At 48.1% G+C, this 19,481-nt stretch overlaps 1 protein-coding gene across 1 annotated transcript in view; it reads left to right on the top strand.

The window, feature by feature from the left end:
* The first annotated feature begins 2,693 nt into the window (after nucleotides 1-2,693).
* Nucleotides 2,694-19,481, top strand: part of HS3ST2 (heparan sulfate (glucosamine) 3-O-sulfotransferase 2) — a 103,237-nt gene continuing 86,449 nt past the window's right edge. Inside the window, exon 1 of the mRNA XM_012644956.1 lies at nucleotides 2,694-3,656. Within this exon, the coding sequence (XP_012500410.1) occupies nucleotides 3,172-3,656 (485 nt within the window). The 5' untranslated portion in view covers nucleotides 2,694-3,171. The remainder of the gene's footprint in view (nucleotides 3,657-19,481) is intronic.

The raw sequence follows: 19,481 nt of genomic DNA, 5'->3' as shown, positions 1-19,481 counted from the left end.
AGTCGTGGTCATTACTCTGATTGGAAATTTGAATAGGAAAATCTGCCTGGCTCTGATAGGTATCTGAGTACCTATAGATTTCAGAGTTTATGAATTCAAAGATTAAAAATAATTTAAAAATTAAGCCACACACAGAATTATGGGAAATAACTGTATCTGTATTTTTCTTCTAAGAAGTACTTATCTCAGTGGATTACTTCACATTTAACCTTGTGATTTTAACAACAGAGTGCAAAAATATCAAGTTCATGACGTGAAGAATTGTTGAAAGTATATATCGCAACTCCTTTCAACATATTTGTTTTGACATTTTTATTAACAATTAGAGTGAAGAATTAATTAAATTGTAATCAAATGTGGAGATGACATGATGTCAAGAGAGTAGTTCATGCTTTGAATAACGGAATCATAGAATCATGGAATTACACAACATTAGAACCTCAAGAGGCTACTGAGGTTAATCATAGTTCCCCATTTTACAGCTGAGGAAGCTAAGTCTCGGAGAGGGCAACCCATTTGCCCAAAATGCACACGGAATCAAAGGTAAATCTGGGATACAATCTTTCTACTTTCTCCTTTTGAATAAATGAAAGCTACATCATGACTTGAGATTCAAATAGACATTTGAAAAAAAAAACTGGAGCAGTGAACTGATGAGACAAGATGAAACTTAATCAGATCAAATATAAAAGGACCTACATGTTGGGTCCAAAGAAGCCCACTGTACAAGCACAGTATGGGGCAGATGTGCCCTAATCAGCAGCACTTGGAAGAAACACTTGGAGATATTACGTGGCTGCAAGTTCAAGATGCCAGCAGTGTGATGTAGCCAAAAGAAAAAAGATAATGAAGTCTTAGGTGGCATTACTAGAAATAGAGCTTACAGAAGAGAGGTGAGAGTCCTGTTGAACTTTTCAATTTATACCTGGAATTCCTCATTCAGTCCCAGGTGTCAGAGTTTAGAGGAGACATAGACAAATTAGTTCACATCTGAGAGACGAACCACGAATAGAATTATGTGAATAATGGTCAAAGGAAGTTAGGAAGTTGCAAAGCACTGTAATTAAGAGCTTGAATCTCGGAGTCAGACTGCCTGGGTTTAATCCTAGCTCTGCCAATTACTGAGTATGCATTTGTTAAACCTTCTTTTCACTGCCTGTAAATTAGGAATTATAATAATACCTATCTTCAAAGATAAATGAGGTATTGCATGTCAAGTGATTAGCACATTACTGGCACAAAACTCGCACTCAACAAATGTTAGCTACTATTAGAATTAAGAAAGCAAAGTGATATGGTGATAATGATAACAATCTCAGAGGTTGTGGTGAATATTAAATGAGTTAACACATGCCAAGTGCTTGACACAAAGTTGGTAGCTATTATTATTATCTGCAGTAGAAGGATTGATCTAAGGTTTTTAGGGATGGTTCAGGGACAAAATATTTCCTGGTTTGGGGCAAGGTTCACAGCGTCTTACGATAAGTTTTACGTCCTGAAGAAAGAAGTCAGCTATACCCTGAATGGGGGTGGGGTGACGGTTGTCATCCGGACATCCTTTGGGGCACTCACTGTGTAAACACCCAGGCATGACAACTTGGCATTGTTGTTGAGGAACAACCCAGCTGTGTTTTTGGTCATGGGCGTCTAGGTCCGTTCTGATGCAGGGTTCTGATCCAAGGTGCTAGTGTGGTCCCTCAGGGCAGTACTGGGAACCGGCCACTCAAGCCTGTTCTGAGCATGGTCACTGAGAATTGTCCTGCGGGCAGTCACTTAGATTGTCCTCTGTTTTATCCTCCTAGTGCCACTGCGTGAAGAAGCCCAAGGCGCCCTGGACCTCAGGGATCGCGTTGTACCCTGGACAGCTCCCTGGGGAGCTGTCCACCGCCAGGGGGCGGATGCTAGGACAGGAGCCCGCCAGGCGCGGAGTCCGCGGCTCTGGACTCGCTCTCTGGCCAGGCCGGGAGAGGTGGAGTGACAATGGGTTGACAGTGCGTGCTTCACGGGTGTGAGACAGAGCAAGCTGCCTGGGTGTGAGTCAGCGTGCGGGGGGCTAAGGAGCTCGGTGCACAGTCACGGAATCACGCTCGGCTCCTCCACCCATCCCGTCTACAGCGTGTACGAGTCCCGGGCGTGCGTGCGCTCAGGGTCCGATTTTGGGCTGTGTGTGCGTGTTTAGCGAGATGGCGGGGGGGTTTGGGGGCGATCGGGCGGGGGGGGGGGATGAGGGAGTGTCCCTGTCGGTGTTTCTAGGCCCAGGTTAGGGGATTTGTCCCCCTCGTCCCCGTGCGGGTGTGGGGGTGTGTCCAGGTTAGGGTGCGTGTGCTCCTGTGTGTGCGTGTGCGGATCAGTGTGGTGGGACGGCTGATCAGAGCAGGGTGCTTGAGCCTGCGCCTGGGTCTGTATGTCTGGTCTGGATGTCGGCGCGATCTCGACCTGGGTTTCTACCCCTGGGTGTCGAGAGCCCAGCGTGGTGGGGGTTTCCAGCCTCCTGGCGCAGAGTACAAGCCTTGACACCTTCCCCTCACCGCCCCAAGCTGGTCTGGGGCTCCTTAGGGGGCCGCCTGCATGGGGAGGGCCTGGGGTGTTGTGTCTCTGAGAGGGGTAAGACAGTGGGGGCGTAGGGGACGGGCCAGGTCCCCGGGCGCGGCGCGGGCTCGGGGGACCCGCGTGGCTGACGTCAGGCGACTCCTTAAATAGAGCCGGCAGCGCGCTCCGCTCGGCATTTCCCGAGGAGCCAGAACGCAGCCGGCGCCAGCGCCACCGTCCGGCCCACCCGCCAGTCCGCACAGCCGCGCCGCCGCCGAGCGTTCCGTGCGCGGCGCTCCGAGGACCAGGAATGGGGCTTCGGGCACTGGGCGCGCTCCGACCGCGGCGCACGTAGGAGCCGAGGAGCGCCAGGAGCCGCCCCGCTGCCCGGAGCCCCACCGCCCAGGACCGGGAGATGTCGGAAATGCAGCTGCCTGTTCCCCGAGGAGCCGCCGCCCCCGGGATCCCCGGGCAGGTTGCGCGCCCCGGCCAGCAGCGCCCAGAGAAGACGGCGCCCCCTACGCCCGACCCGCGCGGCCGGGGCAGCGCCACGCGAGCCCTCTAGGCGACCGCAGGGCCACAGCAGCTCCGCCGCCGGTGCCCCCTCGGAAACCATGACCCCCGGCGTGGGCCCATGGAGCCATGGCCTATAGGGTCCTGGGCCGCGCGGGGCCACCTCAGCCGCGGAGGGCGCGCAGGCTGCTCTTCGCCTTCACGCTGTCGCTGTCCTGCACTTACCTGTGTTACAGCTTCCTGTGCTGCTGCGACGACCTCGGCCGGAGCCGCCTCCTCGGCGCGCCTCGCTGCCTCCGCGGCCCCAGTGCGGGCGGCCAGAAACTTCTCCAGAAGTCCCGCCCCTGCGATCCCCCCGGGCCGACGCCCAGCGAGCCCAGCGCTCCCAGCGCGACCGCCGCCGCCGCGCCCGCCCCACGCCTCTCGGGTTCCAACCACTCCGGCTCGCCCAAGCTGGGCACCAAGCGGCTGCCCCAAGCCCTCATCGTGGGCGTGAAGAAGGGGGGCACCCGGGCCGTGCTGGAGTTTATCCGCGTGCACCCGGACGTGCGGGCCTTGGGCACGGAGCCCCACTTCTTCGACAGGAACTACGGCCGCGGGCTGGACTGGTACAGGTGAGGAGGGGGAGCCCCACTCCGTGCGCCGGAGCTCCGATCCGTCCTTAGGGCTACCCATCGCCTGCGTTTCCTCTTCCCCGTAACCCCGCCGGTTGTGTGGGTTCAGGCCGACACGTGGTGGGGGGGAGGGTCTAGCAGACGGATTTACCCAGAACTTCCCAGTGATTTTCTGGATGGACACGCCGTTTCTCGAACTGCAAAGGGCGTTCCCTGTCGCCACTGGAGTCGCTGGCAGGGAAGGGAGCTCTCCAGTCAAACCTCAGTGCCGGCTGGAGGGGAGGCTCCGTGTCCAGCCTTTAGGGTGCCCAAGGAAAGGGCGAGTCAGGACACGTGCTGCCCGAACACGACCCTGTAATGACCCTCGCTAGATCTTTCCTGGTCCCTGGCACCTGAAGGACCTTGAGAAGACGAGGGGAGGACAGAGACGCCTAGGGATGGGGCTCTGCTTGGGAGAGGTCCCCACAGTTCAGGCCAAATGAGGGGGCGTCCCCAGAGGTCTCTGGGTGAGAAAGGTCCCTTAGAGAACCTCAATGCCAGCTCCAGGTGTTTGCTGCTCTAGGGGCCTGAGAGCCCCCAGTCGCTCTGGCCCTGGGTCAGTGGTCTCGGAGTAGTGGAAAGAACCCTGGATTCCAGTCTCAGCTCTGCCACTTAGCTTGAGCAACTTCCTTAAACCCTCCCATCTATTTTCTCATCCATCACAAGGGGCAGGAAGACAGTCCTTGTCCTGTCTACTCCTCAAGGCTTTTCTGAAGTGCTTTAAAGATGTAAAAAAAAAAAAAAAAAAAAAAAAAAAGATACTTAACATTGGTTGGTGCTTCTAAGTGGCAGCCAAGATGTGGGATTTAGAATACTGGTGGGCACCCCTGGAGAGGGCTGGCCAGGGTCCTGGGGGCAGCCAGTCGCACGCAGACTGTCCACTCTCCCACCACGTGCGGGGGAAGGGGCGAGAATGATCCCTGCTGGCGGTGTCTGGGCACAGACTGGAGTCCTGTAAGGTGCAGTCTCCACTCCTCAAAGCCCATCTGCCTCCCAAGCCCTGAACGGTGCTGAAGTGTAGGGTTGACCTACCCGTGGGCTGAGTCAGGGTGTCCCTGGGAGTGGTGTAATGTATGGGCTCCCCATAGCACACAGGTCACAGAATTCTCACCATTCACCTGACCCCTTGAAGACTTTCTAGAAATGTCTGCATAGTAATGATACTGGCGAGGGATAACATGGCAGCTAACACAGTAGCTGAGGCTACTTCTTTTATTTTTATCGACTGTTTCAGGCAGCAGAGGTCCTAAGCGTATTATACAAAGGACAATTTCATTAGAAAGAAGACCCCACTCGGCTCATAAGAGGGGGCCCCAGATTTACAACAAGGGGGAACCACAGGGCCAACTGGTCACTTTTGCCAGTTTGTTCTGGTCTGCAGGGAATGGGTTGTGGGGACAAGGAATGGGGTACGCAGTGTTCTCAGGAGACGGACACATAGTCTGTCTCCAGTGGATCCAAGCAGGGGATAAGTGGCCTGTGGGTGGCCCCAGCATCGTTATGTCTGGTTAGTGCAGTTGGGAGGCACAGGGTGGCGGGTTGGGCTCTGTGCCAATACTGATGGCCTACTGTGCTTTTCAAGCTGTGACCCCCACCCCTGGGTGTGTGAGGATAGCGTCTGAGCCAGACCCCAGGATGGGGAAGGCAAGTGCGTTGAACAGCAGAGCTGACCTGAGTGGGTCAGCCGCGGCCACATTCAAATGCAGGCCAGGGTTTCCTCGATGGGAAATCTGAAGATCATTATGAAACCCTTTGCCAATGCGAAGTGCCTTTTAAGTGCAAAACAGCAAAATTCTGAGCATCTCGCTTTTCGACAGTGTGCCCTCCAATAAACACCTGTATTCTGAACCCAGACTCTCTTCCCTCCACCCCCAAACAACACACCTCAGGCTCCCTTCTTGGAGCCCGTGTCATTCAGGGATGGCTGCTTTATATTTTTAACCTTGGCTTGTGTGATTCTAAGCCAGCTTAGCTGTGAACCTTAGAGATGGGAGCCATGCCTTTTCTTTCTTTTTTTCTTTTCTTTTTTTTTTTTTAGCACATTTGGATTCTGCTAAAATTCTCAGCTGAGTCTTGGGAGGTTTTATTTAACATCAAGCACACTGACAGCTCCACTTCTCCCTCTACTGCCTCCCCCCACCACCTTTTCCCCCTGTATATTTCCAAAGGAAAGATCAGCCTGGAGGTCTGGTCATAACTGCCCACTCCCCATCACTTACCCAGGAAGGCTGAGGAGCCTACAGCATTGGGAAAAGGCTGTGCGGTTTGTGCTTGTGTCGGTTGCACATCTACACCCCCAGAGTCAAGGGTTTAGGTTGTGGATTGCCGTTTCTGCACAAGGTAATACTGCTACATTAAGATGCTGTTTCTGTAATCTGCAGAACATTTCTGTTTATAAAGAACATTTTTCTGCATTTCTCTTTATTATCACTCAAATCATATGCATTAATTGCAGAAAGGATGGGGATTTCTGAGGTCCTGTAAAACCCATGTTCTCTCTCCTGAATTCCACGAGTAAGGTATGGTGGGGTGACAGGATGCTCCCCTCTCCGCCCACTGCCCTTATCATTTCACAGCTTGCCATCATAAAGCCAGCATCCACTGGGCAGGCATGGCCAGAGAACCCTTGCACTCATTGTAGTAGACTCTGCTCTCCAAGGGTGGCGTTGCAGAGTTGCAGGCAGGGGATCTTACTATGATCTCCCCACGTTGAAGCCCCTGGTGATAACTTCCTGATTAGGTGGCCCAAATCCAGGTAGTGGAAAAATCAAACGCTTTACCCTCAACCCGAAGAAGAAGCTTCTTTCTGTGGGTAAGTGGAGATAAAGCTGGAGGCAGAATGATACAGCCAGAGAGACACTCTTAGCCAGAGAGACCAGGAGACAAGAGTCTGCATCTTCCTTGCCCCCAGCCTGAGCCCCTTCTTGGGAACCAGCCCAGTTCAGGAGAGCCCTGCCCTCTGCGGTGGGACCCCTCCCGTGGCTGTCTTTCTGCGATGCCATCTCTGACGCTTATTACACCTACGCATCTGGCCTGGGTTCCCCTCTCCAAATTTCCTCACCGAGGTAGCAGCTGTGCCTTAAGGGTAGGATCAGAGACAGAGTATTCAGGGTCCTTATCTTTTATAAAGAGATGTAAGTATTATAGTACCATGTCCAGTAGTTTTTAGAGTTGTAGGGGAAGCTGAGTTTTGTCTAAAGTGTCCTCCATTTTGCTAGTGTTCTGGAATGGCAAGGGGGTCATGTGAAGAGAGGAAGATGGCATTGAAATGCCAACACGAGCAAGTTAACACGTGATAATTGACTCTGTGCTCTGGTGTCCAAATTTTGATAGATGAGCCTGGTCTATAAATTTTAAACTTCACTTCACAACTCTGGTTATTTATTTGTTCAGCATCAATGATGTTCTTGGGATGGTATAAGCAAAGAAGACACATTCTTTGCCCCAGAGGCAGCAGTTTAAGTATGAAAGAGAATAAAAAGCACAGAATAAGATCTATCATATTATCCAGTTCATTTCAATCAAGAAATTATATTCGAATAGCAAAGCCAAACTCTAGAAAGGCAAACTTTAAGAAGAAATAAAACCAAAGGCAGACGGTGAGGGGCCTTCTGCTTGAAGTAGTTAATGCAGAAGCATTTACTATCTTTTAACAAACTGATCAACACATGAAACAGACTTGTCTGTGCTCACTGGGTGTGCACAGATGCGTGTGTGTGCACACCCCACACATGCGCTCGCACGCACAATTGCAGCGTCTATGCAGACTTAATGTCTTTGTAGGGAATTTCCACTGCCTTGGTCCAGGGGATGTCACACACTGTGATTAAATGAAACCACTGAGTCCATAAATCCCCCATTTGTCTTGTAGCACTGTGTCAACCTCGCAGCACGCTGTAGATAGAATAGTTAGTGCCAGCACATGTACAGTTCTTGTCGGGCACCGAGGAACATTCAGAATGGGCAAGCAGAGCTGTCATCGCTCAAGGAGGCTTTTTGAAGAGCTGGTGTCTCTCCCCCCCAGAGCTGAGAGGGACAGAAGAAGAGCTTGAAATAAAGAATAGCCTTGCCCCGAAGCCTTGGTATGTGGGTATTTAGGTGGAGAAGACCCCAGTGACCCCAGTGCTTTCCAGCCACACGTATTGTTAAGGCTGTTTTGCATGTGAGAATGTGAAAATATTACTTAGAGATTCTAAGAAGCATGTTTATTTTAACATCTATGAAATTAGGATGTATCTTGTGATGGATGGTGGCTTGGATTCAAGAGCTATGAAAATGGAGATAGGATGCTTCCATATTGGTTGGAAACTCCCTCCCCAGAAGTGTCCCGTGGCTGGGAGACCCGACTTCCCCAGCCCTCCCGGCCACCCACTGGACCTACCAAAGAGCCAGCGACTAGACCCTGCTTCATCTCTGTAGGCAGCAGGGGTCTGTTCTGATTGGTGAAGGAGCCAGATTCATTTTAGACTTTCGAATGTCACCCATGCCATTTCCCTGAAAGCATCTGTCCTAAAATTGGGGAAGGTGTGGGGCTGACAGTCACCAAGAGATAACGAGAGGCTGTGGTGGGCACGTTCTTCACGGGCTGTTATAGAGAGGCACTCGCTGCACCTCCCACATGGCTGGAGGCACATCTAGAGTCCCTAATAGGTTGGGAGCGGAGTCAGTGCCCAACAGGTGCTATTACCTGCATGCTCGGTAATGCTCCGTGCAGTGGGTGTGCAGGACTGTAGAATAACTTTGTTTCCTTTGGTTAGATCTCCGTGAATTATTCCTGAATGATTGAGTGACAGAGTGGGCGGGGAGGGGGTGGAAGCACACAGTTCCCTATTGATCCATATTCGTGGCCAGAGGACTTGGAGGAGACAAGGGGACACCATCTCCATGTGTGAGGGCCAGCAGCAGAGGTGAAGGTGGGGATAGAGGGGTAGCTAAGCATGCAGGCTGTGAGTCAGGCTGCAAGGGACTGACAGGTCACGCAGGCAACCCAAACCGTGGGACTCATTGCCTCCTTCAGCGCTAACTTGGGGGCGGGGTAATCTGTTTATTTGTCAAACGCCTACCGTTTGCCAGGCTTGGTGCCAGGCTGCTGTAGGCTGGCACCGCTGCCACTTTGTTCTCCTAATGGGCTGTGCGGATGGGCTGAAGTGCTGTGTAGTCCACAGGCAGCTTGACGAGGTGGGTCAAAGCCACCAGTGAGTGGAAATGACTTTGCATTTCAGAGGTAATTGCTGCCTGTTGAGCTACACAGCTGGGCTGTTGGTCCAATGCCACGCTCCCAGCGGCTTTCTCAGCAGATAGGGCAAGGGGCAGGGAGTTATTATTGAGCAAGTACTTCCTGGGGACATGGGCCAGAGGTGCTGGTTGGGTGATCTGGGGCTTGCACATCACGTGGATTTTCTGGTCACAAGTCAAATGAGTGTGTCTTCATAAGCTTTTTGAATCAGCGGAACTCATGTGGTTCCACCTCATTGCCCACAGCCACCAGCTCCCATGAATGCTCCCCAAGTAAGAAAACTAGAGGTGTCTTCCAAGCAATAGTATGGTCCTTTGGGAGGCAGCATTTTCCAAACTTCAGACATTCTTGTACTACCTTCATGATATTTGCCAAAGCCTGGCACAACCTCTACTATGATTTTTCTTAATATTTTTGTTTACAGTAATACATGAAAAAATTATAATTTTTCATAAAGAACAGGGTTTCTTCTTCCTTCAGTTTGTATATATTAGAAGAGATAATATTAACATATTCATATAATGCAATTCGAAAGTGGCAAAGGACGCTCAGTGAAAATGAGTCCCTTCCTTCCTACCTCATGTTTTACCCGTGAAGTTCCTCTTTCAAGAAGCAACCACAGAAGGTACCTGTTTGGATGCATCCTTCTAAAGACATGCTATGCATTTGTAAACCTAACACACATTATGCAAGTATATTTAAAATAAATATTTTTTAGAAGCAACTTTATTTTAAAATCACCCTTAATGGGAAACCAGCATCATTTGTTATAATTAGAAAGAGATCATAAAAATAAATTGATTGAAAACAAAACAGGGTTATTGAATTTTTGCTCTATAATGTGGCTGGAATGTTCTAAGCCTGCAGCATTCTTTATCTTTGTTTAAAAGGGGATATTAAGGGACAGTACTAAGAGCAGTTAAAGAAATATCAATATCAATGTGAGACCTTTTCTCCTTGCTGTAACCAGAAGGAATGAAAGTGAAGTGGAAAAGATACAATAATAAATTTTCTCATGATGTGATCCGGTGGTATTTAATAGGTCTATGCAGCACCTAAAATTACCAAGGTGGGGTACACAACTGACCTTATGGGAAACATTGCTAGAGTTTGCAGAAAATCCCATTTAAGTAAATCCAATGACGTTTCTAGCTTTTCAGATTCCTTTGATGTGTTGTGAGAGAGACAAGCCGAAGGAAAACTCAGAACAAATATGAGCATTAAGAGTAGTGTTTTGAGTTGCAATATTTACAAGGGAGGCTAGCCTTCCCCAGAACTAGATTCCCTGAATAAAGGGTGTAGTGGGCATTCAAAGGACAAAATAAACCCACACGGTTACTGTGGGGGTTTCTTCATTTTTCTCAGTGGTGGAAACCCAGCAGTTTCCCCCATAATCAGGTCTACATAGGATGTTACATATCTGCAGGCATCAGTGTCGCAAAAGTCAAAGATAAAGTCATTTCACTAAGGAATCAGCAACTTATGGGAAAAGGACTCAAGTCTTTTTTTATTTTGAGACAGAATGTTCCTTGTTCAAAATCTCAGGATGCAAAGTACCTTTTCTTCTATTCTGCAAAAAGTGACAGGAGGCGTAACCGTAGGGCAGGACAGGGGTGTCAGTTTTGCTTTCTCGAGCAGTTTAATTTCACTGAATCAAGAGCAGAAGACAATGTAATTTTTTGGTATGCTTTTTTTTTTTTTGTAAAACTGTATAAAAGGAGCTTCACTGGGGAAAATGGTCCCTGGGACTTCTTATATATTTTTTGTTTTTGTTTTTGTTAGACAGAGTCTCACTCTGTCACCCAGGCTAGAGTGCAGTGGTGTCATCATAGCTCACAGCAACCTCAAACTCCTGGGCTCAAGCGATCCTCCTGCCTCAGCCTCCTAAGTTGCTGAGACTACAGGCACGTGCCACAATACCCGGCTAATTTTTCTATTTTTAGTAGAGATGGGGGCTTGCTCTTGCTCAGGCTGGTCTCAAACTCCTAAGCTTAAGCAATCCTCCTGCATCAGCGTCCCAAAGTGCTAGGATTACAGGCGTGAGCCACCGTGCCTGGCCAGGGATTTCTTATATTGTTAACAGAGGCAACTTAGAGGGTATCTATGAGGGCAGGGGTCCTCAAACTTGCCTTTAATTAGGCAGACAGCCATCAGCACTGATGGGGAGGTGGCTTCCTGCCAGCTCAGGGTATGCCCTGGGGCCTAGAGCCCCAGATCTGCCCTGAGGCTGGTGAAGAGATGCACAGACATTAAAGCAGTCTCCTTGGGAAGCAATGAAAAGACAGATCTTGTTGGAGGGAGAGAGAGCAGCCCAGATTCCAAAGGCATGGATGAGATGGACTCAAAATGGAGATAAAGAGACAGCAACTAGGAGGGAAGGGGGTTTCAGCACAGCGATTAAAAGCTCCGACTCTGGGATCAGAAGGAATGAATGTGTTGTAATCTCAGCTCCACCACCTGTAAGGTGTGTGTCCAACGACTGCTTGCTTCTCTGTGCCTCAGTTCCTCCGTCTGCACACTGGGACTAATCACATTGACTGCCGTGTGCGGTTGCTGTGAGGATTCATTGAGCAATTACATGGGAAAATGCTCAGAGCACTTCTGGCACCCGGAAGGTGTTCAACAAGTGCTAGTTGTCATTATTGGCCATCGATTTCTTCATCATACCTTTATTGACCTGAATGCCGAGGACAGAGAGATGAATAGGACACAGGTCCCTGCCTCTGGGCTCTTCACAGTGTAGTGGGGTTATGAGATATTCATGGAAAATTTGTACACAAATCAGATGGGGATGGGTACCGTAATAAAGGTACAAGGGGGGCTACAGTAGCATGGAAAGGACATAAAGTCCAATGGGGGAATTTTGGAAGGCTTCCCGGAGGAGGTGGTATGTTATTCAGGCTTCGGCGGGCAGAGAGGATTTCCTTGGACAGAAATGTTGGTCTGGGGGCTGATGAAGGCCATGGCCCTATAGGAGTGCTGTCTCTAAATACATTAATTCCACACATTCACCTCTGATTACTGTCAAATCACAAAATAAAGTTGTTTCAGATCACCCTTAGTTCTGCATGCATTTATTGGCCACCTACTGTGTTCCAGGCTTTGTGCTAAGCCCTAGAGAAATGAACACGAGAAAGAGAATTAATCTCTCCTTTAAGGAGAGGAAGGGGTAGAGAAATTCAGTAGCAAGACTTGCTGAGAAAGAGAAAGCTCCCAGCTTTTGTGAGGTCACAGAGAGTCTCCCACCAGGGTAGGGTCAAAGAAGCTTTTGGGAGAGCTGATGCCTAAGCTTTGGGGCATTTGCGTGTGCTGTTTCCTCCACCTGGATCGCTCTTGCCGCAGAACATCCCAGGTCTGGCTGTTTCTCATCCTGCGGGTTCCAGCTCAAATGTCACCTCCTCAAAGAGGCCTTTCACAGTCTAGTCTAAGCTGGCTCATTGTGCTCATCACTCTCTCTCATCACCACCTTGCTCTATGTACTTTATATTTCTTATTGCCATCTGAAACTATCTCATCTACTTTCCTTTTAACTTACTGTCTCCCCGCTAGGGTCAAAACTCCCTGAGAGCAGGAACCTTGTCTGTCTTGTTCATGGCTGTATCCACAAAGCTCAGGACAATGCCTGGCATACAGTAGGTGCTCACTAAATATTTGTCGAGTGACAATTCTTAGGTACAGGGGATTACTAGGAATTGGTGAGTCTGATCTGAAGCTCCAGACTGGCCCCAGCCCCTTTATTAAGTTTGTCACGGCTGATTCTGAGAGGATGCAGAATATGGATGCTGGTGACTTGGTTATCACATCAGTAGGTGTTTACTGAGGACTTACTGTGTGCCAAGTGTGTCGTCACTGGGGAGAGAGCAGTTGATAAAACAGAAAAAAGTCCTGCCTGCATGGTGCTTACTTTTCTGTGGGTGGGAAGGAGATGGCTAATAAACAAACAGGGAAAACATACCTATGTCTGATGGTGACAACTGCCATGGAGGAAATATAGGGAAGGTGGGTAGAAGTACTTGGTGGGGGGAGGGTATTGCAATTTTAAACAGGATGATTATAGGAGAGTCCTCTCTGAGAAGGTGCTATCAGGGCAAAGACCTGAAAAAGGTGAGGGGGCAAGGCATGATGTGATCTGGGGAAGAACATTCTAGCAGAGGGACCACAAATTAATGCCAAGGCTCTGAGGACAGCAAGGTAGCTGGTATGACGGAGGAAAACCTAGAGGCCAGTGTGGCCGGAGTGGAGTGTACAAGGAGAGGGATGGGAAATAAATTCAGGGAGGTAGCAGCGGCCAGGTCTCACAGGGCCTCGTTGGCCATTGCAAGAACTTTGGCTTCTACTCAGAGCAAATGGGGAGATATTAGATGGTGTGGAAGTAAGGAGTTGTATGGTCTGAGTACATTTTGTTTTTTATTTTATTTTTTTTTAGAGACAGGGTCTCACTCTGTCACCTGGGCTGGAGTGCAGTGGCACGATCATAGCTCACTGTAACCTCAAACTCCTGGGCTCAGGCGATCCCCCTACCTTAGCCTCCGGAGTAGATGGGACTACAGGAGCACACAACCACATTGGCTAATTTTTTAATTTTTTTGTAGAGATGGGGTCTTGCTATGTCACCTAGGTTGGTCTCAAACTTCTGTCCTCAAGCGATCTTCCCACCTTAGCCTCCCAAAGTGCTGGAATTACAGGTGTGAGCCACTGCTCCCAGCCCCCATTACATTTGAAAAGGATCTCTTGGGCTGCTTTATAGGAAGTGGAAAAACTGGTTAGGAGGCTGTTGCCGAGGTGATTGCAGTGGTGACGGTGAAGGGAGCGGGAGAAGGGGGCAGATGCCCCATACGGTTTGGAGGTGCAGTTGCAGGACTTGCCAAGGGATGGTGTGGAGCCGGACGGGTGTGAGAGAGGAGACAAGAAAGATGGCAGCGGTGATGATGATGGTAATGGTGCGGCTGCTGCTGGAGACACTGACAGCATGCATCAAGGACTTGCTATCTTTCAGGTCCTTACCAGTGACAGCCTGGAGTGTGAACCAATTATACTTCCCAGTGTAGCCCCTGGCTTGACAGGTCATCTTGTTAATTCAAGATGTCCCTGAACTAACCAAAGAAAAGAACATCATTTCTACTGTAGCTTGGAGTTTTCACTCCCAAATCAATGGGAGATGGCAAAGTCTCCATTTCCACGGGTGTTTGAGACTCTTTTTTTTTGAATAAACGCAGAGTTCTTAGGTAACCTCTTGAGATCCTCTGAAGGTTAAATTAGCTTTGTTCCAGCCCAGAAAAGGCACATGTCACTCAATGTGCACCATCCTGTTTCTCATTTTTGTTCCAGCCTCATCAGCATGCATGGCAAGGTGGTTGCCTTGATGATGTTGCCAGATTTAGGGGGCTTGAGTGTGTGGTTTCCTTCAAACGGAATTGAACACTATAATGCCTTCCTGCAAGATAGTTGGGATCTGAATCTCCCCGACTTCCCCAGAGCTGCTGAAGCATGGGGGAAACGTCCTCGGCTTTGGCAGCCTCTTCGCAGTGTGTTTCTGCTTTGATGGTTTTAATGAAGATATGAAATCATCTAGCAGCTTTCATTTTGCTCCGGCGAGATGGCTTAAAGTGGAGGTAGCATTTCCCAGGATCAATCCCCATTTTCAGAAGTGGTTGGTTAAACTCTGCAGTTTATGGCCACTTCTAGCTGAAACACTGTGGGATCTGAATTATTAATTCTGCAAAAGTTGACTTGAGTCATTGCAAAGCTCTGTGGTGGCACACTCCCTACTTTAGGCACCCCCCCTTTCTCGTATCTTCTCTCGCACAAACATCTCCATTAACCAGAAAGTCTTGGGTAACTTGGTCAAATCTCAGCCTGGCAGTCATTTCACCGGCAGAGAAAGAACTTGACTTAATTCAGTTATTCTTTCCTGCCAAGGATGAAGAGGAAATAGGCATAAATGACCCTGGGAAGTACGTATGTCAAAGCTATTTACGGAACTCAAATTTGGGCATCATTCAAATGACAATAGCGCAAGCAAGGTAGTCTTTGAAACATGAGCCTCTGAGCACCTGTCTCCACCCAGGCAGCTGATGGGAAGAGTTCGGAAGGAAGGAGAGGCTCTGAGCTGTTCTCATTATGGCGTTGCGAGCTCGGGCAGTGACCCCACTTTCGAGGGCATCTATCCCGTGCAGAAGCAGTTGGAAGCAGCGAGCACATCAAACATTCAATATCCAGAGGGACTTTGTGGGCACGTAAATGAATGAATGAATTTGGCTGTGGGACAATAAGAATAGGTGGGGACTTGTCCCATTTAGACAAGTCCCATTTAGATGAGGGTAATTTGTCCCATTTAGAGGGGACAACCACTATCAATCCCAACCAATTCTTTTGCCATCTCTGTATCACCGTATCTCCCAGCTATTTTTTTTTTCAGAAAAAGCTTGAAATATGACATCTAAAAAATGTGAACTCTCAATTTATAATTGTATCTTACCGATTCACAACTTTTGTAGGAAACTTGTGGACCAAGCAGAATATGTCTGTGGGCTGGATGTGACCTGTAATCTGCCCTTTCTTGACTCTGAGAGGGTGGGCCATAGGAACAGGCTCTACTGGCTTCTAATCCTCCTTCTTCCACTTATTAGCTGTGGGGTAAGTTGCTTCATCTTTCCAAGGTTTGGTTTCTCCTGTATAAGATGAGGGTATCAAGAGTTCCTACTTCATAGGTTGTTGTAGTGATTCAATATAATAAGAAAGTGTTCAGATTTATTGTCCCTGTTGTGGGTCCCCCTTCCCAGGTTGTGTTTGAAGAAGATGTGATTTATCACTAAGCTGATGGCCATTCCTAGGAGACAAGAGGCACTCACTGTCACGACGTGGACCTTTGCCAATGTGAGGAAGGCCAATGAGGATGAGAAGACTCTGGAGCCAAAATGACTCATGGCTGGAGAACCTCACTGGGTTGTAAAAGCAGACCTCAGGGATGGAGCCAGCATTCTCCACCACTCCTTATTGTCATTTGTGTACCTGCCCGCAGAATCTCTGCACGATGTTCAGTTTGTGATGTCATCACTGATCTGAACTGCCGTTCCATGGGATGAAAGCTCTCAACAGCTCAGTCACTGCCCCCAGCTCACAGTGCCATATATTCAGAACAGCTTGGAGCCTCTCCCTCCTTCTCTTGGCACCAGCCACCTGGATAGGGTAGAGGTGCGTAGAGGTTGATGTTCACCATCAGAAGGTGAACGCCTCTCTGATTCTGAGGGTTTGGTGTAGGTAGAGTCCAACCTGGGCATGGAATCTTGCTATGAGAAGGCTAGGGGTGAGCAGGGCTGGACCATTAAGATCAGCCTGGAAGAATCTGGTGCTGTTGGAACTTATTGAACCTAGAGTCCAGATACAAATTATGTATTAATAAAACTGCACTTGAGATGGTGGGCCAGAGAAGGCAGCCACCTCTCAGAACAAATACCTGTCAAGGTGGCCTCAGGGATGACACTTCTCTTTAAAGCCAAGCAAAGCTTTGATGCAAGGGAGGTCTGTTGGGACTGGCTGTATGTTCAATATTGAAAGTCTGGGTGCATGAACCACTGGTGCGAGAGCTGGGAGACCACCCAGGCTTTGCCTTGCCCCTGGGGCAATCTGTCTACAAGCCTCCCCAATCACTGGGTCATCTAAGTTCTTTCCAAAATCTAACACCTTGTTTCCCAACTTTCAGTTATTTGTGTGCCATCTTCACTATTTGTTTTTGGACATTACCTACAAACGTTTTCATTTACTTTACATCGTGTCGAAGTCCACTCATAACTTTGATTCAAATGCATTTACTTAAAAATGAAAGTTTATATCACCATCCTAAATGAGACTTCTCATCTCTTGCCAGAAATAGAAAGTAGTCATTAAAACAAATGCAGTGAAAACGAAACAATTCAATTCTGGCCTGACACCATTGCCTGTGCCTTGTTCTGCCTGAGGCAGCCTCTTTCTCTGTTCCAGAGAGATCAAAAAATGATTAGAGAGGTGTTAACAACATTCTAGCACCTAACAAAGACTTTCTCCATGATGTAATCAGAAGACTTGAACAGAAAAGGAAAAGGAAAGATAATTGTTTTCTAATGATGTGATTAGGTGGCATTTAAACTCATGTCATGTATACCCCCCCCCTATTTGTTTTTTAACCACTAATGGTACGTCTCCTGCACCTTGGGAGATGCTGACTTTGATGCCAGCGTATGATTTAGTCATATTTGGTTGCCACGGCCCATCAACAGCTTGGGAGGGACTGGCTGACATTACAAAGTCTGGGTGGTTTAAAAAGCTGTGATTCCAATTTCAATTGCAAATGGATGGGCCATCACGGGGAAAGCAAATGCAGACGTGAAGAACTGGAGGAAAAGAGCCAGCTCTGTGGTATTTTTAGGTCTTTTTCCCTGAATTGGTTTTACATAATTTGTATCTGGACTCTAGGTTTGATAAGTTCCAATATCTGCTCTCTAACATATTCCCCAAGGGCTAAACCAAAGTTTCCCTACAATTCCAATGAATTTTTGTATACCATTTTATAACTTGCATATTATCACCTATGGAAAACTTTTGTTTATTGCTCCTTAAAAACACAGTGACTTGGATGAATCTTGAAGACATTATGCTGAGTGAAAGAAAGGGTATGTACTGTATGTTTTCATTTATACCGGCACTCTCAAACAGACAAAACCAAAATGATGGAGAACAAATCAGTGGTTGCCAGGGCTTAAGGCAGCAGTGAGGGTTGACTACAAGGTTGATAAGGGAGTTTTGGGGGGTGTTCTGTAGGGACATCCAAAGGGAACTGTTATGTATCCTGATTTTGGTGGTGGTCACATGAATCTGTACGTTTGTTAAAATTCATAGAGCAGAACACCAGTAAAAAATGTCTGTTTTACTGTATAACAATTTTGAAGATAAGATTTAAAAATAAAACTTTACTCAAAAAATATCCGTGATTATAGAACTCAGCAACTGATAAGCATCTCACACTCCTCAAAAGAGTAGGATTCCTAATTACGAAAGAGAACCAGCCCTCAAATTTTTGGTGTTCACAAGTTTCCCAAAACATCCATCCTTATTATGAGTTAGAAACTAAGATGTATGTGGCACTTAAATCTTCCCCATCCCACACTGACATTCCTGAATGATGCTGGGGTCTGAAGTAACGGCTGGGGAGATCCCATTGTCATCTGAGGCCAGTGTGGCCAGAGCAGATGTCTAGCCAGTCTTCTACCTGAAGGCATCAGGACTGTGGGAGGTAGCCGTGGGAAATGGATCTCATCTTCGGAGTGACAGTGGGTGGATAAGAGGATCCAGCTGGGGAACTGGGAAGAGTTGGAGGGGATCTGGGATGGGGGAAGATGGGCCACAGTGGTAGGGATACCTAAGGATTTCCCCCAATCAAAATAATTCACAGTCTACTGACGGCACTGTGACCTCCTAGACAGCCTGAGGACTGAGCTAGAAGCATCCGCCCTGCTCACCCAGCCTCCATCCTGAGCCAACTAGGCAGGGACAAAAACATCTTCTCCAGCCACAGCACCCCCAGAGCTGGGGAAGAACATCCACCGTGCCCACAGTTCCCTCCTCTCGGTACTTTGTAGAGAACCCGCACTTCCCAGAGGCTCACATGCTGCAAGGCTGCACTCCCCAGCCACCGCTAAAGATGGGCCACCGATGGTGTTCCCTGTGTGGCATCTGGAATGGGACACAGAGACTGGGGGTACAGCAGAGAGAGTAACCATTAAAGCCTGGCTGTATTGCTGGCTCTTTATATCCACTAGGTGTCCTGGTACCCTTTCAAAAACCCCATTTTTCACTTGGGTTAGTGTGAATGGGTTTCTTTCCCTTAGGCGACTGCGGCACGACTGGGGTGGTTGTCATTCTCCTCACTTGGGTGAGATAAGAGTGCGGATTGTGCCAGACTGTGGATGATAATTAAATTTATGGAAGTGGCTGCAATAACCTAGGAGCACATATAGCTGGAGAAGGAGGTCTCAAGGTGGAGTGTGACCAGGAAGTAAATAAATGAAGTGACAGGAAGGGCAGAGGATGGTGTCACTTCAGAAACCTAGTGAGACAGAGGGGAGGAAGATGTACCAGACATGTTTGGGGCATCTACTCCTCCAACATCTCTTGCTCTACGCCAGCTGCTGAGAGAAAGACGTCTTATATTTCCTAACTTCACCATTTTTCCATGGTTACTGGTCTACGTGGACTCTTGCAGGGTCAGCTTTGGTTATTTATATTTACCTATTTCAAAAAGAATGATGACTGCATCATATTAAAACATCTAAGATCTGTCACTGTCATTGTCATCTCCAACATATAAATACTTTTATTTTTTCTGATTATAAGAACAATTCATTTATAAATAAATACGCAAACAAAAAATAAAGATACACATGGTGGAATTCAGCATAGAAGATAAATAAAGAAAAATATATACTCATGGGAAGTTCTAAAGATATATTGCTCAGTTAAAAAATAGCAAAGTGAAAAACATATTATCTTTTGCATAAAAGGGGGGAAAGGAATAA

This window comes from Propithecus coquereli, unplaced genomic scaffold (assembly GCF_000956105.1).
Source record: "Propithecus coquereli isolate 6110/MARCELLA unplaced genomic scaffold, Pcoq_1.0 Scaffold223, whole genome shotgun sequence".
NCBI classification, from domain to species: Eukaryota; Metazoa; Chordata; class Mammalia; order Primates; family Indriidae; genus Propithecus; species Propithecus coquereli.
Note: the sequence above shows the minus strand (reverse complement) of the source record. Positions and strands in the feature narration are given on the sequence as shown.